The sequence below is a fragment of the Neopelma chrysocephalum genome, unplaced genomic scaffold (assembly GCF_003984885.1).
Source record: "Neopelma chrysocephalum unplaced genomic scaffold, ASM398488v2 Primary Assembly neopelma1_24, whole genome shotgun sequence".
Taxonomy (NCBI): Eukaryota; Metazoa; Chordata; class Aves; order Passeriformes; family Pipridae; genus Neopelma; species Neopelma chrysocephalum.
The window spans coordinates 19569357-19592935 of NW_020897693.1; the positions used below are offsets into that span (position 1 = coordinate 19569357).

Consider the following 23579-nt stretch of genomic DNA (forward strand, 5'->3'; position numbering starts at 1 on the left):
TTTGAAAAGAAAGATTTATCAGTTACTGAGAAAAAAGAAAAGTTGTTGGACTTGACCACTTTAGATTCATGAAAATGAGATGCAAAAGTTACTGCCAACAGTTTCCTCTTATGAAAGGAGACTTTGTTTGTTTCATTTGTATTGCAGCAAAGCTTGACAGACACCTGCTAGTGATATCTTCTGTTAATTGAACTAATGCACAGAAAAGGGCTGTCTTAGAGGTAACAATGTTACCTCTTGCTTAAGTAGCAGAGACCTGTAAGACCAGATGACTGAGCCCATTACTGTCTGACTACGACACAGGAGAAGGAAACAAGATGTCATGGTCCTAGGGTAATGTGGACATCCTGCAATATACAGATGGATGCACTTGCTTTTTTTATATATTCACGCCAGTGTATTGAACGAGATGATCACAAAGGGGAACAGAAAGGGCTGACGAAAATATATGCAAGCCAAGTGCTGTACTCCATGTTACTAAACAAATACCTCAGCATTTGCAAATACCAGTATTTGGACTAGTAAATGTCATATTATCATTTGAGTCATCTGCACTCTTGAAAGTAGTTTCCTTCCATTTTTCATCTTCCACGGTTGAAGTGGCAGCTTTTCTTTCATCCTTCCTCAGAGGTTTTTAAAAAAGCTCATTGTTCCCTCAGTATTTGATTTCTTGGTATCAGAAGCAAGAATAACTTCTCCCCAGATCAACTCACTAGCTGAGTTGAGTCCATGGAATTTAATAAAAAAACCATACATCAATGATTGTAATAAAACTCTTCTTCTTAATAAGATTATGCATGGGTACTTAGTATTTGAACAGTAGCTATTACAATGTATGTACATTGTTACACACATTAGTAAAGATCTAAGAATGATCAGTTAAATACATTTTCTTAAGCAACCATTTTTCTAAGACAAGTATGAAAATCTCATGAACTTTCCCCTGTCCGTGCTTTGGATGGCAGTGGGAATAAAACTGTAGCAGCAGCTACACACTGACCACCACACTGTTGCAGAAGTCAAAGGAGTTCATATCAGAAATTTTGTTGCCATCATGAACATCTGTGAGCTTGCAGCAGATTAACATTCATTAGTCCAGTACCAAAACATTTGCATATCTCCTTCTGGTGAGATTCCACAAAATATACTTTAAGAGAATTTATGTGAATGAGGTGATGAACAGTTTTTAAATCGCTTCTTTCGTTCCACTGCAGTTTGCAAAGCCTGAAGAATTAAGTGTTTATTATTCAGGATATTGTAGCAGCACAGGTTAAGCAGCTTGTCAAAATTCTCTTCACTATATGTAAGCAGACCAGTGCCATAGGGAGCAGTACAGTTGGACACGTCTACTCTTCCCTGTTCCATCTCTGTGGGACTGCGCTCCATATCTGAAATACGAACACAGCAATGTTAATGATGTGGAAAACTGCTACCAAGCAATGCAAAATACACAGTTACAGACACACGAAACTGAATTATCTCCTGAAAATGGTTCAAGGTTTAATTACTGCATAGGTGATGTCTGCTGCACTAACAAAATACACTAGCTTGCTGTTTGACTACAGTTACAGCTGATCCAGAAGTGACTGACTGAACAATTTTTCCAAGTAAAATGCTTTCCTCTCTAAATTAAAGTTTAGCAACAGAATATTTCATTTTTTAAGATTTGGAATTTGTGTGCTTAACTTTCCAATTGAGTAGTGAGATGATAGCTCTTATCTACCACCTGGTAGAAAATTATGCCAGGAAGCTCCTGGATTGGGAATCCTCCCTCTCAGGTGGCTGAGATTTTAAGCACATGCAGCAGAATACATAAGATGATGAGCTGCATGAGGTCTTTTCCAACAAGCTGATACATGAATTTTTGTTCATTTTTTGAGGAAAGTTTCCTGGATCATACAAAATTAGCAAGAAAAAAATTGAAGTTGAGCCATGCAAAAGTATTCGTAAACTGAAACTGAATTTGCCAGGTAGGATTTTTTCTGGTGCAACAAACAAATTTCTTCTATTGCTGAACTAAATAAAACAATACAGCAATTTTTAAAAAATTACAAGTATCAAAGCAGCTTGCTACCGTGGCAAAGCCTTTGCTTCATCATATGTTTTCAGCGCTTTCTATTCTCAATCCTTTTCCATGTAAAAAAATAACAGGAGAAATTCTACCTTTGTTAACCTAGTAAATATCATATCTCTTTACAAGACTGTCAGGTGACAGTGTTAGCTACCAGTGGATATAACTTAGTATCTGCCTTTTCTCCTTTAACATCAAAGGAACACAAACTGTTGCAGCTGCCAGATAAGGGGGTTTCCCTCAAGGTATAGCTATTCATGCTTTTAATTTTGAACCTCTTCAGTCCAATCCCCAATTAGTTGGCCAACACTAAATGCATCACAACAGGACTGGGAACATACTAACTTAGCCAACTCAGAAGCTTGCAAGTGTCCTGTTTTGGAAGAGGAACAAATTCAATGAATAAACTGGATGTGACAACCTCAAAAAATTGCTAATGCTGTTAACTTACTTGGTGCCTTGTATTTTTGGAAAGTATCACACACCAGTGGAAAAAAGGCCAAGATTGGTGCTTCTAAGCTATCTTCAAACACATAGCACTCCTTCAGATGTTCCCGGTCTTCCTGGCTCAGCTCTGTGCTGGGGAATGGGATACCATGCTCCAAACAGTACTCTGAGAATAGGTCCAACGGCTGGTTCAACAGAGAGGAGAGTTGCAACAAAAAGAGAGGTTGAAATAAGATTACCAAGCCCCGTAACTGTTATTTTGCTGCACTAGACAATCTGGGATTGATTTATATGTTTATAAATAATACTAACTAAGCACTGGAACAAGTATATCATCTTGATTTTAATAGATCCTTGGTAATAGAAATTTGGTTGATTTGCTAACACTTTAAATTTTAAAGCACAGTTACTGTTTTCTGAAATTTATGTGATATTCAGAGCACTTTTGTGATTTAGAGGACTTGGGTAGGGAAATTTTGATTACACATGGCATCTCTGATGACAGGTTCTTAAATGTTTGCATTCAGTGCATCTAACAATCTATGCCTTCAAATCCTCTTACAAATAAATCACATTCATTTCAATCAGATATGCCCCTCAAGTTTCTTCAAACAGCAAAATAAATGCCTGAGTGAAACTTATGCCAACACCAAGAGTCACACATAAAAGAAAAATTCCAAGTTTTCATTCAAAAATTTCAAAATTATGTATTAACTAATTACATTGTAAAAGTTATTTAACTAACTATTGTGGAACTTGGTACCAGAATGACAGTCTGCAGAGATGCATAGAATAGGACATCTGTGAACTTCTATGTATCTGTGTTCATGTGCATGTCCCAGTAAGATACTGAAAACAGTCCTGATAGAGACATTATGGTCACAGTGTTGAATAGTATCACTAATACGATCATTTAACTTAATTAAAACCAGAAAATTTGGGGGGGGGGAAGAGAGAGAGAGAGAGAGAGAGAGAGGGAGCTGTAGTGGTTATTCAGCTGCTGGAGTCATATAGATAAAGAATCACTGCTTCAAAACATCACCAGAGTCTGTGATCCTCCACTGTAATTTAAATGCAGAATGACATCCACTTTTCTCTCTGGCCTCAGAATGGGTGGGCAGCTGGTGTTGATGAAGAAGGCTGTATCTATCAGTTTGAGGTAGTCACCCATTTCATTTAGCTGGCTAGGAGAAGAATCCAGCACTGTATCTGAAAATCAAAACTTGTATTATTAATTACTGCAGGACCAAGTCCATTTCTTTTCCAAATCAGCATAGCAAAGGGAGAAAGAAAAGACACTCCACATGTATTAGTCTTTGACACAAAGCCCACAGTTAAATATTTGTCTTTGACATAATTTTAGCATCTATAGCTCAACTCTGAGACCAGTAAGAGGGAGCAGTTTTGAGACTTGGCTTCATCCAAGATGATAGGTTATGCTGCTTTTTCAACTGGTGCAAATTTGTGGCTATTCCATTACTTCCATGGAAGCTGCAAGTCATTCTTTCATAGTTTTTCTTAGGAAGAATTCAAGCAAGCCTACTGTAGTTTCTCCAAGACAGAAACAAGACTAGCAGTAAATCATCTGGGGTTCAGCAAAACTAGTTCCACAAATATATTAATCAAATAATACTAATCAAAATTTGCCTTTATGATAAAACTTATCAAGTATTTGTCCTCAGCAAGTATCAGCACTCAAAACATCTTCAAAGATGCATCTAAAACAATTTACTATTACCTTTCCACATGCAAAAGCTCTCATTCTCTAAATACTTTTTATGTAGCTGCAAGCCCTTGAGAAAATTATGGTAAGTTGAAACCACTGGCCGTCCAGTCATCATTTCTCGAAGACTATTAGAAGGGTAACCTTTGGGAATGGATAAACAAGTTGTCTGTTCATGAGGCTTCTTGGGCAGAGCAGGGTGCTCCTCTGGAGGAAAAAGAAGAAGAAGAGGGTATATGCCTGTATTTGCTTAGAATGTTTCTCTGATACTAATAACAACAAAGAAAGGGGTGCTGGGCAGCCAAACCACAGTGGCCACCAGCCCCATCTGTGATTGAGTGCATGCGCCATCATGCACAGTGTTCTGGGCAGAGGTGCATTTCAGTGTCACACCATCACCTTGTTATTCCCTGTCTGGCCTCTCCCTCCCTAAAAGGTAACCCTCTTGTGACTAACAACACTCCCCAGGGATGTTGCACAGTGAGCAGCACAATGTTTTTTCCTGTTTTCCAGCACAACTGTTTCTCTCCTGCTTTTCCTTCATTCCCAAGGGCTTGTTGTCTCCTAACCCAGAAACAGCACACAAAGACAAACTCTTTACCAAATGTGAGGTTTCACATTTCAGAGAAGTGTGAAGATAATGCAGATACAAGAGAAAAGTAATCTAAATAACTAACCGATGTCATGCTCAGTGTCTCGGGTCCATCTGTGCCAGAAATCCTCTGAATGACCCGAGAGATAGACAGCATCCATAAAATTCTGGGAAAATATATTACTCCATGTGCCTTGAAAATTAAAAAAAAAACGTGTCATACTTAATACTCGCTTGAATTTTTAGAGCACAGCTATGGCAATCTATTTGGATTCAGTTTCTGGTTTAGTTATTAAATGCTATGAATTCTCATATCAATATCAAATGCCATGCCATTTCCCATAATATCTGGCTTACAACCAGGCCATTTTAGAAACTTGGCTGTGTATAATAGTCAGGTTGTGATTTTAAATATTTCAGATGATTAGTTCTTGTGTGTGTGTGTGTGTGTGCGCACACGTGAGTATATACATGTGTTCTATTTTGGTCTAACCTAAGATGTTTAGCAAATTAATCACATTTGCCTCAAGAATTTGTTTCTTCTTTTGTCACTTTTGGCTGGTTCATTTGGGATTGAAATTACATTAGATATATTATCTGGTGTACAAGTGCTGCTACTTGCAGATCACTTCTGTGTAGCCAACTATAAAGGTGATGTTATCTGGAGACAGCAAATTACCTTCCAAGAAGCAGATGTTGGACTCTGGGATCTTCTTCATCCGATGACCCATGAAGAACTCACTACCAAAATCTTCTGAACGAACAAAGGCCCCATATTTCAGGAGACCCACCTCGTAAGGTGTGAACTCCACCCACTCTGCAAATAAGGTATCAAAACAGATTTATTACAGTCACCTGAACACATGTAAAAAGCAGCTTAAAGAATCAAAATCTGGAAGGTCAAGGGCTATAGCTTCACCATGGTGGTGACAGACAGTTCAAACCACCATGTTTTGAAACAAACAGATGACCTTTTACATGCTCGTGTTAGATACATGAATGCAAAAGCTAAATTCACCTCCTCCACTAACCCTGTGAAAATCCATTCAAGTTGGGGTTCAGGTCCATTTCTGCACTAGGAAGCAAAAACTTGGGCTGATTGCTAAGGCCTTGCACAAGATGTGACATTTTTAGTTCCTCTGAGTCAGCAATGACACCAGCTACCATTCATTCTTAGGACTCCCATAATCACAACCTGTGAGGCTAAAAAACTTTGACCAAACCCCCTCCCCTCAAGAAAACCTTGGCTGAACAGACTAGGACTGCAGATGTGCCTAAAAGCAGATGATTGGGTTCAGTTGCAGGGCTTCCTGCTTTACTTGGGCCAGAAAACACTGTGGGAATACTGATCAGGACCACTGATCGAGGCACTGAGTGCTGCCCCTCCTCAGATCCTCTCTGGCTGCTGGGAGCTGCCTCCTGCTCTCACCTCTCTCCACATCTTCCCTTCTTCTCCCCTCTTTACCCTCTTCCTCCCTCTTCACAGCTCTCTTGGACTACTACTGCCTGGGCAGAAGACGCAGCAGCTAAAAGGGGTTGTGAGAAGTAGGTGGGGACAAGAGAGAAAAAGAGCACCAGTGGTGGCTCTCAAGGCTGTCAGCAAAAGGCATGTCCATCTCTCACAGAGCAGTGTCTACAGCACAGGTATCTTCGTTCCACAGTATTAGGATGCATGTTTTTCATGCAAGTAAGAAACCAGATATGAAGACAGGGGAAAAGAAATTATTTAAAAGATGTTTTGGTTTGGACTTACAGTAAAAGCTTTTGGCATCTAACCAGACTTAAAAGGAAACTCTTTAGAGGTATAGAAGGGTGTATGATAATCTTTACCTTTAAAATCCAAAGTGCTAAAGTTATCCTTGACATTGAGGGACAGGTATACAGGCAGTGGATTCTGCCCCCGATTTACTGCTAGTTGCTGATCTGAGAGTTTTTGAGTACTTTCCTGTTTACAAAGAACAGAAGTCATTGTAAAAGATGAACAGGATGCATGGATCTAATACAGTATCCAAGCATGGTCTGTTAATGAAATATCTGCTAAACCTCAGCAACTTCAGTTGTTTGGCCACACAAATGTGTTCATGTGTTATCTGCCATGAGCCTTCACCAAAGCACTATCACTGATGCTTATGGGAATTTTGTCATGTGCTGGGACAGGGCAAAAATGTGAGAAACTTGTCTGTACAGTCACTAGGATATGACTTGCTTTAAGGAAAAAAAAAATTTAGCTGTCTTGGAGGTGCTGCAGAGAAAAGTCAACCAGGACCCATTTCCTTCAATACAGTTTTGTTTGCTCATATAGGTTTATACTGCTGTGCCTGAACTTCATTCTGTCAGAGCCATCTTTGCTCTATGTGTTACTAGAATGATCACTTGACTTGAAAATAAAGATGAAAAATCAGTTTCCTTAACACTTTGAATTTTTTATACGCTCAGACACCTACCCTAGATGCTTACATTGTAGTGTTACTGTGCTATTATTCTTCTAAAAAGCCAAAGAAAGAGCCCCTCAGAAGTCTTGAGAACCTCTCCTGTAACTGAATCCAGAACCTTAGATATGGAAAGTTAGAAATCCTCTGGAATACATGAAATATATATATAATATAAAATACCTGATGATGTAGCATACGATTAATGAAGAGTCCCCATAAATCTGTAAAGGACAGTTTATGCCCCTCTTGCTTTCTCTCACAAAGCTCATTTTCATAGTATTTCATATGATCCAATGAGAAACAGTGCAGCTTGCTCTTGATCACATGTTTCCTGATATCACTAATTGGCCCTCTGAGATCCTTCTGTGACCAATTTGCATCTTCATATAACTTTGACATGGTCCTAGATAAAAGAAAGACACTGTGGGTCATGACAGGGTACATGACAATTCATTGGGCTTATTACACAGAGAGTTGGGTTTTTTTCAGGCTAGACAAGGCTCTTGCTCTCCAACTTTTACCTTAGAAGAGCAGGTCAAAGCTCAGGCAGAATTTAGACCATACAATGATTTCTTTTTGCTGCACAGATACATTCAAAATCATCCTAGCTGGTTTCTTATCAGAATCATAAGGGTAATGAAGCAACACTAATAACTTAACACAAGCTTTTACTAGATTTAGCCTTTCATTATCCAGGTTCAAGCCACAGCTTCTGTCTGAGGCCAGGTCCCTCAGCTGCATCAAACGCTGTGTGAAACATTAAGCTGGAGCTTGGCAGTGAATATTGCCCTGGCCAAGTGAGAGAGCCCCCTCCTTGGCATGCAGCAGGTGGGTCACCTCAGACTTTTGGCATACATAAGGCCAGACTTGAGCTGTCAGTTCCCAGAGCTCAGGCAGATTCCAGTCATGCACTCTCATCTCCACACCACTTGTTCGAGTTCTGTCTCATGTATCTTTTTAGAACAGCCCTCCAGAGGAAAAACGTTTCTAAATCCCTCAACCCCTCCTAGTTATGCAAGGCAGTCAGCACTGAGCATTCCAGGGATTCACCACATTCCGTATTTCTCAGGGCTTTTCTTTTAAAGTCTACTTTTCAGAGATGTATGGGAGTTGACAAATATTACAAGAGGATTTCTTGTAATATGCAACTAGATAACACAGTTACAGGTAAACCATCCTGGCTTGTGCTTTTTTCTTTTAGTTTCTGTAAACACTTCAGTGCAATTATAGAAATACTGTAGTTCTCATTCAATTTGTTTCTTGTAACTAGAAGAAATAAGGGCTACAGCACTAAGTAGTCCCATGAAATGAGTGCCAAAAGGAAGCCAAGCATTGTGCTGGGTAAATCCACCAGTAAGGCAAATGTTCCACCAGATTATCACTTTGCTAACACAAATGGCAAGCACAAGCCCAGCTTTCCTTACCATGTTGTGGCAGATAAACCACTGATGTATGAGATACAATCCAAAACACCTAACTCCTGGAGAGCCAGAAGACTGACAAACATAGCTGTCATGGATCGCACTCCCCCTGCTGTGGTCACGACTGCCACCACTGGCACCTGCTCAACATACAAAGAGTTGATCATCACCAGGTGAAATAGAGAAGTAATGGCCATGCAGAAAAAGTAACAGCAACACCTGATTCAGGTAGGTTTTAATTCAATTCACCCTCTTCATGGCAGTGTCTAGATGTGTATTTGAGTCATGTAAACTTTAGTGGGACTTAGTGTATGCTGAAAGCATTTTCCTGATCAGTGATGCTTTGGTGAGTCAGAAGCTCTAAGTATGGTTCTTGTATGGCATAATCTATTTTCAGATTTTCTCCATGTTTTTAATTTTTCCTCACCTTTTTGCCTCAAAATGCTTTTCAAAACATGAGGCTTTAAAAACTGAGGTCAGAGGAGCAGAGTAAAAGCAGCCTGCATAATTTTTTCTTCCTCTACAACATTGCTATTCTCCAGGCAGAAGATGCCAAGCTTTATAGATCTAACACCCTCTTTCTAACCCAAATTATCTCCACCTTCCCCGATACTAATGCCATATGTATTGTACTTTCCTCAAGGATGCAGTAATCCTGTTAGACACCTTCCCTTTTCCCCATAGGTTATCAAGAATTTATCAAACACTGAGACAACAAATATTCAGTTTTAGGATCATATAATGCCACTACCTTTAATCTTGTGTTCAATGTATTTTACCATCTGCCTGGGGGTTCTGGTTTGTTTTTTTTTAATTAATATGACTCAATAGCTCTTTATTCTGATTTAATAATAACAAGTTCTATTCTACTTGTAATTTAAGTTCATGAGCACTTTGACTTGGCTGACAAATGCTGTCCTGCATACAGAATCAAGGCTTGGATTTGCTGGGACCCTAACAGAGCAGTGGAAGAAATATCACACAAGCACATTCTCTCAGACTCTTGCTCAAGCACCACAGCCCCATAGCAGATTACTGTCCTCCAGTAACACAGCAGCTACCTCTGAGTTCAGGGATCCCCAGGAGAGGAGGAAGCAAGAGGTAACACTGAAAAACACACAAGACAGATGCTACCATACCAATGTGCTACAGGAGAGTTGCAGCCTTCCTCTATAAGCCTTATATAGCAGCAGAGAAAAGTGCCAAACAGGAGAAATGGTCTCAGTCTAAGCAATCAAATTTCCCCAACCTTGGTTATACATACCTTCATGTCAAGAAATATGGTCTTTGGGTGCCCCTGAGTGAGGATGGAGGTTGGCAGAGAATAAAGGAGCTATAACCGCTCTCCTGACATTTCCTCTTTCATCCTCTGTGTCAAAAATTCTTGGATATGGTCTTATGTGCAAATGACAATCTGTCCTATACAATGTAGTCTAGAATACGTGGAAGAGCTATGTGGGTACTCATGCAAGTACATCGTATCCACTTCTTTCAAAGTGGATCATAGTGCTTCAAGTTCCCAAGATGTTGTCCCATATACCTCATCCTCCTGCAGGTCTTCATCTAGATGAAGAACATTTTTCAGAGCAGCAGCAACCACTTTCTTCCTTTTACAGATGAAATCCCGCTCTTCTGCGCATAGATCAAAGCCCAACCGCAAATCTAAATTTTTGCAACTAGAGCATAAGAGCAGTACAAGACATTACCTGCAGACCTTTTCTAAAGCAATAACAATAAATCAGTTTAAAGAAAGGATCCTTCCCTATCCATGAAGGTTCTCCTGCACAAATGAAGGAAGGTATATGGATATCACAGACACTCAATTTCTGCCTTCCTGTGGAGATTTTAGGCCAAACTATTTCACACAATCATAAGGAAATTAAATAAATAAAATTATCTGCTTATTAAAACCAAAGAAATTAACTGAATTCAGGCTGTTTCACATTGAGCTCTGATATCTGGATGCCTCTTCACATTCTCTCGCTATGTATGTGTTTCCTGAAGCACACAAAGAGCGCAAGCAGTTATTTAAACTTAACACACTTTAGTCAAAAGGACCGTAATACCAAGTTAGGTTTATCTCTACAAAAAACTTGTGCTGCAACTACTTCAGTCAGAAGATGTCTTTTAAGTGTGTGCCTTAACATCCGTACATTATTATAAGTATCATGTGCATCTTCATTAATTCCGTAACTTATATTTTCACAGGGCTACTGTTTCAGGGGTTTTCTTCAACCAAAAGGTTATTTTGCCTCTTCTCTGAATTATTATTCAGTAGAAATCTCTTGTTTATCATCCACCTGCAACTAAGGCTTGCAATGTAGCTAACTCATCAGTAGGGGGTAATGTTGCCCCTCAGAAAATGTCTGCAAGTCAGTCAATAAATTAATTAGTGTCTATGTGTTTCATTGAAACATGTCAGAAATGCATTACACATAAAGGTGTATGTAGTATAGGTAAAGGTTACAAGACACAGAGATTCTTAAGTATCAAAATTACAAAGCACCAACATTAGGAAAAACATTGTGACTGGTTATACCCCCTGAGTAGCTACCACCTGTTCTATTCTAAGCCCTTACCAACCAATTCAAAAGCTTGCATCATCTTATTAACCCTTCCCCATATTTTATTAACGCTTCCCTCATCTTTAACCAATTACTATCTTTATTCCTAGTTTTGAAATGAGCTACTTGAAGACCAGGAATCTCACAGAATATTCTAACTTGGAAGGGACCCACAACGATCATTGAATCCAACTCTTAAGTGAACAGCTCACTAAGGGATTGAACCCACCTGCAGCTTCCTTTCATCTAAAGATGACATTATGAAAGGATAGGAGATGGCCTAAGTAATCATTCAAAAGAAATAAAAGATTTACCCATTTTCCTCATTCACAGACATCTCATAAGATTCCCCCTGAAAATCAAGAACGAAAACACCATAAATATGAAATGGAACTGAAATTTTTCAAAAGCAAGTTTTAAAGTATTAGTAATTATTCAAATATATAGTTTAATGATATATCTTTGGTCTCTTCTTAGGTCTTCAGCACACAATCATCACTAGGATCCTGCTTTTAAAATACTTTTAAAGCAATCAGTAATTCTGACTATCCTATTTTTCTTCAAATAACAGTTGTATTTCCAAGTGTATGCAGAGCTGAGCATACATATAATTCAGTTAGTATATTTTTAATAAAAAAATTAATACCCGACCAGATATTACACATAGTTTACACTTGTTGAAAGAATTCCAAATGCTGTCAAAGGATACTCACTCTCATGACTGTCACTTTCTTTCCCAAGTCCAGGGAATGGAGAGGCACAGCCAGGGGACTACTTACACCCATTTCCCTTCTAGCTGAGCCATGCTGAAATAAATGGGGGGGGAAATGTTATAAGGAGAAAATTATTTATAAACCATAGGTACAAAAATACCAGATAAGGGTTAACTCATGATGCTTCTCCCAAAAGTTACTTTAAGTGTTATCGCCATCCACAAGCAAAACGTACGCAACAGAAAACATGCTCCTTTGGCAGTGTCATGAGCAATCTGGGTTGACTGTGCTTGATATAGTGGAACCTAGTGGTTTCACTGCTTCCCCGTCTGGAGTGAGGACCTATGGAAACATCCTGGGTTTCTTCATAGGATCCTTTCATTGTGAATGTGAAATCTCTGCCTAAGAACAAGAAGCAAACCACAGAGAGATGTTAACTAGCCCTGAAAAATAAGAAATAAAAATGCCCCAAGTAAAGTTTCAGTCTTGGACTGCAATGTTTTTCGTCCCCCCTAACCAGTGTGCACAAGGGCCAGACTGATGAAGCAGAAGGCTGGTGCAGCATTGCACCACACAGTGCATAGGCAGCTTCTCCCCCATGCATCTCCTGCCCTTATCTCGTCCTCCTGGAGCCTCACTACTATCTCAGGAATTCTCAGCCTTGATTAATGGCCCTTGGGCAGTTAAGCTCCCCTTGAGCTAATCAGAAACACTGTCTGCTCTCACAAACTTCTGTCACCTAACAAACTGCTGTTATCCAATAAGCAACCTTGGAACTTTAACTTTATCTGAATCACAGCCCGGGTGGAAGAATATTATTGTTACTGGATTTTTCAAGGAAAACTGCTAACTACTGGCACAGATGGTGGCCAGGATGGAAATTGAATGATGGTTAAAGCCAATCATCTTGAGACCTTATAAACAGCAGTCCTAAGTGAGGCCTTTTGAACTCACCTGGACTGCAGCAGGCTGCACTGGCACGCCCATCTAAGCGGGATGCCTTCTCCAGCTCTCAAGTTAGTGATACTCAGAGGACTGATCCCAACAGCTGGCAAGAGGCTCTAGGCTGATCCGTCCTCCAGGCTCAATCTTTCACCCATTGAGAGATGCGAAGGCATCTGTCTGTAAGTATTTCACTGACCTCCAGGAGAATTTTTAACAGGTACCTTTGTCCATACTTATTTGTGTGCATGCATGTGTGAATTGATTTAAATACGCCACAGCAGGTGTAGTATGAATGTTACCATCTTACACTCATAATTAAATTAGTTACTTCAGTGTTTACAGCAAATGCTACTGAATCATTTTGTAAATGTTAAATAAGACAATGATTAAGTGCCGCTAAATCCTTTAGGGATAAGCCGTGATCAAGTCTGAGACTAAGTTTGGCAAGGAGGTCCACTCTGAACCTTATGACTCAATGGAAGGGTCTCCCTCACTCCTTGGTACCCTTACCCTTTTCCATCTTTAGCCTTTTGCATCCCCAGTCTCCACATAAATAATTTTAGACCGATTCTAGTCTGATTTTCCTTTGTGTGTTTCATATATGTAGTAAGTAATAGAGCGAACCTTGCAATCAAATTTTCTTGCACTTTTGCAAATTTATATTAAACCTGCTTTAGCTAATACCTTTGCCATTGATTCTTTAAGCAATCTAAACCATTCATTTTTGACACCCTGCCAAGTGATGGAGAGCATGTGTTAAACCAGTGGACACCACTAGCAGCATTCACTCTGCCTGAGTTTCCACTGTAGTCTTTGCCCTCCTGAGAGTTGTGTCTCCCTTATTTTGCTTTCTGTTCTCACCACAATATTTCAGTTCCATCACACTGCAGTGTTGTTTCCAAGTCTCCCAGCCTTGGGAGAACCTTCACAACTTCCCTTAAGCTACACAGTCATGCCATCTTCAGAGGATTCTCACTATTAGCAACTAGGTAATTCAGGAAACACTTCAATTCCCAAGCAGCTCTGATGCAAACAGAGACTAAAACAGATCAAGTATTTATCTAGATTCAGCTGCATTTCCCATAGCATAAAAAGCACTGACAAACAATTTAAATCAGTAACCTCACCCATGTAAGAGTTCTTCATTTTTGTTTCATTCACGTGTACTTCTAAACAGGAAACTTCGCGAGACTGGAAAAGGTAAGCAATAAAATCACTGGTCACAGAAACAGTTCAGGATTCTCACTGAGGACCTAGGGATCCTACAGAAACACTGCACTCAGCCATGATAGTCTGTGGACATAAAGAAATTGTAGAAGCGGATTATCTTGTATAAATATTGCAAGCAATGCTGTTCTCAAGGGAGCCAAGATAATAAGGGATCTGTCCCATTACATTTAAATACCATTCAATCCCCAATAGTTAATACAAGAAATTTTTCTCCCTAGCTAGACCATGCTTTAAATTTTGTCCACAGAAGAGTGAGCTGAAGGATACCTACAGCTCTGCAGAACAACTGGACTGATGGGCCTATACTTTAATACCTTTTGGATGAAGGTGAAACTTCCCAAGATGCTGCTGCATAAGAGGAAGTAGCAGCAAAGGAGCATCGCACACTTGGACATGGTACAAATAGAACCTTTGGCTCCAGGGTGGACATTCGGTAATCAATCTTGCAGTCACATTGGTTCACTCCCTTCCCAACTTTCCTTGTTTACTGCCATTTCAACACTGAGCACCTCACTGGCATTGTGGCAGAGTGCTGGTTCAAGTCTCTCCCAACACAGAACGCACTACAGTCCCAAACAAATTCAAAACTTCACAACCACACCTGTGTCTCATCTGAAAAAGAATAAAGTCTATGCCTAAAGGCATAGCTATTCCAACCACATCCTTTAGTTCTGCCCTATCATAAGAACATTAGAAAAAAAGAATTACCACTAGTACACCATTAGTAATGATCTTCTCAGATACACCTGGGCTGAAAAGCAAAACAAAAAAGGTTTATTTAAAAGTGAATATATAAAAAATAAGCTTTTAAAAGCAAATAGTTCTCTGAGCTCAGTTTTTCTAGCTGGCAAGTGCCATCAGCACTTCTATCTTTCTCCTCTTTCTCATGATCACTGTCAGGTCACAGTCCCATACCTCCTAAGGATACTCGTTCTTTCTTACCTCTCCTGATCAGTATCATCTCTCCTTAGGTTGAATTGCAAAATAAACACCCTCTCTCAGCTATAAGTACTAAATGAGACTATCACTCAAGAAGGGATTTCACCAAATTCAGGAGAGAAAAGCAACCATGGGGAAGATGCTGAGATACGATGTCTGAGCACCAGTACATGGGGCCGCTTTCCCAGTGCTACATTACCACTCTCTCTAAAAATGCAGTTTTCTGATGACAAATTCTGTAACATTTAGGCTTTACTCACATGTTTTCCAGTAGAAATTCCACTTCTAGTTCTTCCTGGTTCTGAAAATAAGATTTATTTTTAATTTAAAGAAAATGAATGAAAAAATATTTTCCTTTGATAGGGCTCTGATGAATTTTTTATAACCCTCTCTTGCAAAGTTGTTTATTCCCACTCTCTCTATGTCGTAATGTAAATGGCTGGAGTCTTCTGTGGCCACCCTTTCATTTCAAGTCTCCCCACTGCTTTACTGTTTACCAACCAGCTCTCCCCACAAAAGGAAGAGAATTAAGTATCATGGAATAGGGAGTGAAGGTCCCATTATGCATTTATTAGTAGGATAAGACATGAGTCAATCAATGCCAAGAAAGGGAGGTATAACAGGTGAATAAAGTAGAACATACTTAAGAATTAATGGACCTAGTATGGTGAATAAATGAGCAGTGTGTCTGGGTTAAAACAAAATAATTTGCAGAGTATAGTGATTAAACATTAAAAAAAAGGTGGGAGAAGGGACCAAGTTGGAAACTAAAAACCGCCAGGGTGAAGGGAAGAAGAGAGATGACTGGAGCTGTGAAGGGGAATCAGGAAAAGAGCTCATGAGAGACAAATCAAGAGTAAAGAGAGGGAAGAATATAAGAACAAGAATAACAACAGAGAGAGTAACACATCAACAACATAAGAAGGATTGAATAACTGTATTACTTTACTCCAGCCATTTGCTGCTTGCTGTATGGGATACCACCAATCCAGGAAATATCACACAAAAAACCATGTATCAGAGAGATCTTCTATATCACCCACAGGGAGGAAAACACTAATTATTGGAAGATATAAATCTCTTTATGACAAGTGATGGCAACATTTTTTCATTCATATTCAAAACAACTAACATTTGGTGCAAAATATTGCTTCTGTCTGGCTGCACACACACTTTAAATTTGTGAAATTACTGTGAAAACGAAGGCAAGTGTGATAATGCAGCTGCCATGGTAAAATCATCACTACAGTAAAGGTGAAGAGTAAATTTGTATTTACTAGTTCACATTAGTGAAGGAGACATCTCTGATGGCTTCTCTGAGGGCTGGATCTGTGGCATGTAACCCAGCAGCAGGTGGTTCTGCTTGCTAATTTCTCCCAAAGTCTCTGTTTCATGAGAATTAGATTGTTTGCAACAATCTGTAATAGAAGACTGGGACACAGATTTTAGAAAGCAGTCACCTTGCACAGATGCAAGAGAGGCTGTATAAAGTATCAGATTGTGACCAGTCTGTACTATCCAAACTCAATGACGGTCTGTTGTCCAAAGAACAGCAGAAACAAGGTTCAGAAGATCCTGGCTCAGAATACCTGCCTAATTGTGCTTTCCTTATGTTCCCACTTTTATTATGTTGTTTTACACACACTCATACAAATTATATTTCTATTAAGTCCCAGTCACATTTTTGTGGGTGAAAAACCCAGAGCATAAAAATGCAAAGACTTGTTAGGTCACAGTGAGCAAGAGGCACAGCAAAGCAATCCTGCTGTTCTGACATTACCCATCTGACCTCCTCAGCCCTTCTTCTAGGATACCTTGATAGATGAAAGAAATCATTATGGGCAGAGGTGTCAGTACAACCTATTATTAAGGTTGCCCGGCCTGTTCCATTACTAAGTCACTTTAAAAAAAAATAATCCTAAATCTTCCAAAACTCCATGCACAGACCATAATCTGTGATGCCTCATAGGCATCGATTCATCATGATTCAAAGAAGGACAGCTTGACCAAGACATTCCTGAGACACAGCTCACTTTGTCTGACCTCCCCTACTTCCACCTTGCTAAACCAGTGGGTTAAGACAACCCAGCACATGCCTCAGAGCAAACTCACAGCTTGAATCACACCTCAAACGATATCAGTCACATGAGGCTTTTTCTAAGGAAGGCTGTAGCCAGCTGGAACAGGTTTATTAAGCAATCCTTAGTAAGGACTGGCCTTCTAGAAGAGTAGTTAATAAACACTCTTCAAAGCAATAGTAATACAAAAAACAGGCAAGAGGATTTTCCAAAGAGCCTGACACAGTGGTTTAGAAATAAAAGGAGCACACCAGTTCCTAGGAACTGTAAACTGAAGCCCTTGTCAGAAGCATGAAAAAAAAGCCCTGAAGTTCCACTACTACATACCCTCCAAATAGAGAAGATGCTACATTTTGCAGAAAGTAATCTGAGTATGTATTCTGCTCTCTTAAAAGATGAGTTTGATTTCTCCACCTGTCCTCTTAGCAACTTCACCCACATAACATTTAATAAGATACTCTTTATCTCCACTTTAATACAACCAAACACAATATTCTTTGAGATACAAGCAGCAAGTAAAACTCTTAGGTCAGACACTGACCTAGAAGAAAAAATAAAATACAGATGAGATTCTCATTCATCAAGGCCTGTCCATTCTGTGCTGACTCAGCCACTCTAAAAGAAATTTTTAACCCTACAACAAAAGAGCATAAACAGACTTTCTGAGACTTTTTTTCTTAAAGTTGTTTGTCAGAAGGAGAAAAAAACCCTAAGATACTATCATTAGAATGAAATGCTTCATTACCAAGCACATTATCTGAAAGAGCAGGACAAAATTCCTAATGAAGCTGAGAGAAAATACCCCCTAGCTGCCTGGAAAGGGGTCAGGTTTGTTCCCACCCCTGTCAGTCTCCTACAACAGCAATGAGATCCCTAACCATCAGCTTCTTCATTTTTTGCTCTCTCTGGTTTTAACAAAACATGGTTTTGAAATCTAAAAAAAAAAGAAAATTCAGAATATAAAAACCATTTTGTATCTACTTACAATCATAACAGAGTGTGGTTTCTGACCCCTCTCCTAAAACCCAAGCATTTAATTTTGTATTTAAATCCTTTTAACAAAGTCTTTCTGTGTGAGAACAACTTTAATGGGACAAAATTCTGAGCAAGAGTATTATTTTATCTGTCCACTCACCTCTGTATTCAACTCAAAATTCAAGTGATTTTTTTCTCCAGGTTGGATTTTAGCTACATCAAAGCGAACAGTCATAAGCTGATCATCTGGTGTAAAAATATCCTCATCACAGACTGTCATCTCCAGGATGTTCTGAGGAGAGAGGCAGAGAAGGAGGTAAAATATATATTCTGGGACTGCTGAGCCCAAAAGGAAGCTCTAGTAAGAGCCAACCTGCAGATCTCATGTTGTTCAACGTAGACAGACTCCTGAGACTGTGGAGCTCAGCTCACAGCCCCTGCAGCTCAGACTGCAAAGTCAGGGACTACCTTAGAAGAGGTAAGTCATCAGATCTGGCAGTGAACAAGAGGTCAAAAGACAGGTAGCATTAAGTGACATGCATGATGGTAACATGCACTGGACAGAACATGCTGTTTATCAGATCCTTTGTGGATTCACAATTACCACCTTGAGAAATTTTGACATTTCAGCAAAAAGTAATAAAAAAGGAAAAAAACTTAGCTCTTTGCAAACAGAAGTTAAAGCACATGAACAAATTCTTTTAACTGGATTTCAATTGTAGGGATTTCCCTTGCAGTCCTTCAAGGCTCAGTATACCCATAGCAGCATGAGAAGATGCAGCACTACTACACCATAAGATGCTGACCCTCTGTCTAGGCCTTGTGCCACTTGCACTCTGACTGCTCATCTGTTTCTGCTAACTCTACAAACATTTTAGCAGTTTTTTACAACTGCTCTGGGACAGAAAGAAGCATTCAGCTTTATTTCCAATGTTCCATAACCTTCTGAGCTTACACTCATTTTTCCTGTTACCATCCTATTCTTCAGTGTAACTGAGTTCAAGCTGTGTGAGCCTCAAGGCTCTCATAAAGAGCCTGCACACAGCAGGTGAAGACTCCCCCTTTAGAAAGCACCTGCTCCTTATCACAGCCACAGATCCCACCTTTACTTCACTTTGTATCACAAAGTGGAAAGTTTCGTTCCAGACAGGATTCCTGCAGTTGCGTACAGTTCTTGTCCGGGCTTCCTGACATGAAGCTGTTGGCAGCCACAGCTTGACATAGCAATCAGTTTGGCTCCCTGTGTTAACAAAAAGTTGCTTGATTAGTACAGCAGTACTTTGTTATTATTTCTTTTGCCCAATCAGGGATAGAAAATATTAACCTCTGAGAAGTCCTAAGTATTTCATTAGATACAAAGGAAAATATTCTGGGGTTAGAGCTATTTAACTTTCCTATTTACATTTATGTCAGTTCCAAACAAAAGCCAATTTAAAGCACCAATTCTATTTGATAACAAAAACAAAAATATTTAATTTCGAAAGTACTGAACTAAGTGTTCCGTCTCTTGTGATTTTTTTTACTCCTATTTTCAAATATTTGTGAGGCTCCAAAAAAAAATCATGTACAACTTCACTTCCTGAAATGTCTCTTTTTAAAATAAAATGAAGAATTTCATTTTGGGGATTTTTTGGACCTGGTTCTAATTGTAATGCACAAGTCATTCACAACGATATAGCAATGAAGAGACAAACACAGCAGCATCCAACACAGCTACTGATTATTCCTGTGTCTTTCACAAAGATGCCCCTTTCAGAAGGGAAATGGGCAACCTGTGGATAAAGGGGCACTGAAGAGTTAGAAGAAAGGGAAATATCACAGAGCAGCCAGTTAAGGAAGGATAACTACTTTCCCAACACTGAACTTCTATTCTATTTAATTTCTGTTGTTAACTGTTTTCTAGATTATTTTGAGTTTAAATGAAAATTAAAACAGATACAACTTCTTCAGCCAAAAAAAAAAAATGAGATATTGTTGTAATCCAAGCAACAGGTGCACAAGAGCATTAAAATCAGATGGCAGTCATTTTCTTGCTAACCTATAAGCAGACCATCAGTGATACTTACACAGATCTGCTTTGCGGACATTTCTCATGCTTATAATTGTTACAGTAAGCCAGCACAACTGAGGTACTTCCAGCTGCAGAACAATGAAAAAAAAGCCTTCATTATTAGCCATATTAGCAAATAACTCAGATATAAATAACATAACCTTATTCCACAGCATCACAAAGGCCAATCTCTCATTAATGTAGTGAATATGCTTTTATTTTAACTATTTGAGACATTTTCTGAGAAGAAATACTTCCTTTTGATTTGACATTATATCATGTCAGATTCCAGTTATGTTTAAGATTCAGTTGTCTAAAGATTTAGGTTTTAGAGGTTAAGTTTTCATGCTAAGAGTAGGAAGAAATATCACAAGATAGTTTTCACTATGACAAAAGTCATTCAATAATTGCCCATTTAAAGCCCAGCTACTTTTAAACTACAGGGTTCGCTGCTTAAATTTCAGGCTGAGCGCAATAGATTACAGCAAAGCACTGCCCAGTGTGCCAGCCTGGGGACCATGGGTTGCCCTCATTCCTCCAGCAGGGACTGCTGTCCATCTGCCAGGTAACATTTCTGCAGAACAGGACAAGACACCCTCCATATTAGAATGCCCTGGTCAAGATATCACTGCTACTGGCCAATCTGGCTGTGAGATATGTAACACCATAACGTTCTTCACTATACCAAAATACCTGATCCTTAAAAGGAAATAAAGGACTAAGAGAGGGCAAGAATAGTTCTAGAAGTGAACAGTCCACTACAGGATTCCAAAACTCTTCAGTTATACCAGCACAAAGCAGGCTGAAATCAGAGGTTTCTTCCAGTTCACACATAGGACAGCTCCCTATAAGGCAGCTCTAGCATTTCAGTGCAAATTTGAAATTACATAAGACTGAAGAAGCTGTATTGTTTTCTCTTTTTTGGCACTGTGTGACACTGAGTAAGGATAACCTGTCATTCATAGCTAGGGTCTTCATTATTCAAAATGAAACCACATTAACACGGCATGGAGAACTGATATATGTACATAAACCAGGTTTTGTTAGAAAACTAGAACTCAAGAAAGCAGGAATCACTAAAGCTTCAGCAGAATTTTTGGCAACACTGTTTCTGGAGACAGAGAATGAAAGGCGTATACGATCCAAATTGCTGAAAGGTCAACTTTACATCCCAAATACAGAGGATTAATTTTTCATTCTCAGCTATAATACCACCCATGTCCAGGAGTTTGGAGAAAACTCATTCATGAGATGGCTTAAGTACTAAGCAAATATGCAGACATAAACCTAATTATTATGCTATAGTGCTAGCAGTTAGTGAATTCACTGTTCTCCCAGATCTATTAAAGAGTTAGCCTCATACTTTTGCACTGAATGCACCTGGCGAGCAGATTCAGCAAACTCAGGAGGGAAAAAATATGTCATACAATTTTAATTTTTTGTTTAAGTTATTTAATATCTTTTCATCCAGACGTAAGTCAGAAAACAGAACAATTTCTAACTTATCCAGTATGTACCATATTCAGTACCTTCCAACACCTTTTACCAGTTCATCTTCATAAAAATTAGTGTTTAGAAAAGTGGCAGACACTGGAATAATCCATTTTATCTACTGATTTGCCTCCATAAAGTAAAGGAAAAACAATTTAAAGACTAAGCCTTGGGCATTACGAGATATGATTACCATCATGTAATGATGCCACAATAAACCAAGACTAAAATCCAGCTCTCCCAGTTCCTTGCCCAGCATTTAAACCACAAGTTCACTGCCTTCCCAATCCATAAGTCATGGAAAATGTTCTGCACTTTAGAGAGCATACTCACAGAAGAAACAAATACTCCCTTAACCATTAAAAAATATCCCCTCTCACAATAACAGTTAAACTTAGGGAGAGACAGGAATGGCTCATGGAAGATTGCAGGTAGCACAGCCATCCTTTATACCCTGCAGCTTTGTCCATGCTACTATACAGTACCTCATCTTCAGTGCTGTACGGCCTTTCATGATTCCTCCTCCTGATTCCAATCTTCCTGTGTGGGTTTGCTCGGATGAATCGATCCTGGGGACAAAGAGCCAAGAGAGGGGCTGGTAATAAAACCCAGCAGTCATTTTCAGTTTCTACTCAGATATACCATGGCAGCATCAGGGGGCCTTACCATTTCTACTCTTCATGATGGGATACATCTCCATCTCACCAAGACCATCTATCTGCTGCTTTTACTAATAAATTTGCCCACTGTAGATGCATTTTACGTTTAAGGACCAAAATTCCCCAAGCATTTGCTTTTCATGAATCTCAACCAAGACACCCGAACAGATCCTTCTGCCCCACCGCTGATTTTCTCTTACCAAAGGGGAATAGGCTGATGATCCCATTTTCTTTGCTTTATAGAAGGCAACACTAATGCTCCAGTCTGTATGTCTCCCAATGCGTAGATGCTCCTGGACCACAGTATTTTCCAACCAACTGTGGCTGGAAAGAAGAGCTGTATAGATTGAGTCACGGCTCCACCTCCCACTGATTTCAAAAGAAGAAATGATGCACTTGTTCTATGCCACATAAAGACTTGCCTTTTTTTTTTTTTTGCCAATACAGTAATTTGGAGAAAAGAAGGAGATTGGTCAAACATTCTGTCATAGTCTAATCCCAAAATAAAGTAATGATCCACTACTATAAGGTCTGAATAACCACACACAGAGGGATATCCTGGGGTAGTTGCAACCCTCACAAGCTAGAAAGGACCTAACAGAATATTGCAATTATTGATATCTACTGTTACTTTCTATAGTCCTAAAATCTATACCTGCACTTTAACACCATGGAGCAATTCGGACATTTAAACAGCAGCATTCCAGCTCCCACCAACTTTTCCAGTCAGATGTACAACTGCAAGAGTTTTCACCAAGTTCACCACAAATTTCAACCACAACATGGAGGCTGGCTCTCAGTCAGTGGCAAAAAGCTAAAGAAAACAGCTTTTTGCTTTTCTTCTCTTACATATGGGATGTTAAAGGCTCAGCAGAGCCAGAAGGATCTTTTGTTATTGAAAGGTTTTTAGTAACAGTGCTGCCTTCAATTACATTATGTTAGAAACTCATATAAGCTTTAACACAAATAACAGCATACAATTTTTTTCCAAAATATTTAAACATCCTTGTTAAAATTGTCAAGTCTGATTTCTTTTTAATTATAGAGTAATTTCCCACTCTTTTTCTGTAGGAGCACTCACTACATAAAAAGTACCTAGTACTATTACTAAAATACAAAAATAGGAAGCCAGCTATTGCATTAAATATTATTAAAATCACTAAAAGCAGTGGTTATTCAGTAGTGAGAAATTGCAGTTGAAATAAGTATTTTTTAGAACTCATTTCTTATATTTCAGAATTCTCAAGTC

At 39.1% G+C, this 23579-nt stretch overlaps 1 protein-coding gene across 1 annotated transcript; it reads right to left on the reverse strand.

Moving 5' to 3' along the window:
- Positions 1-804: 804 nt before the first annotated feature.
- On the reverse strand, positions 805-22557 carry LOC113979373 (cytosolic phospholipase A2 epsilon-like). Its single transcript, XM_027706785.1, has 21 exons — positions 22531-22557; positions 22157-22240; positions 20197-20269; positions 19234-19370; positions 18291-18422; positions 15338-15378; positions 14847-14889; positions 14036-14099; positions 12199-12365; positions 11964-12056; positions 11565-11602; positions 10227-10362; positions 8690-8826; positions 7446-7668; positions 6664-6778; positions 5513-5650; positions 4919-5026; positions 4257-4448; positions 3561-3727; positions 2523-2703; positions 805-1388 (listed from the first exon to the last, which is right to left on the reverse strand). Exons 1-21 carry the CDS (start codon positions 22555-22557, stop codon positions 1150-1152), a joined length of 2535 nt encoding a protein of 844 aa, XP_027562586.1. The 3' UTR covers positions 805-1149.
- Between the last annotated feature and the right edge of the window lie 1022 nt (positions 22558-23579).

What these genes read in the sequence shown, in the direction of transcription:
- LOC113979373 (XM_027706785.1), bottom strand. Translation starts at nt 22,557, where the DNA reads ATGGGATCATCAGCCTATTCCCCTTTG. An exon ending in TTACTAATGGTGTACTAGTG is followed by an intron (nt 14,100 to 14,846) that starts GTAATTCTTTTT and finishes TACCTTTTCCAG; the next exon opens with TCTCGCGAAGTTTCCTGTTT. An exon ending in AAGACCTGCAGGAGGATGAG is followed by an intron (nt 8,827 to 10,226) that starts GTATATGGGACA and finishes TATGTTGAGCAG; the next exon opens with GTGCCAGTGGTGGCAGTCGT.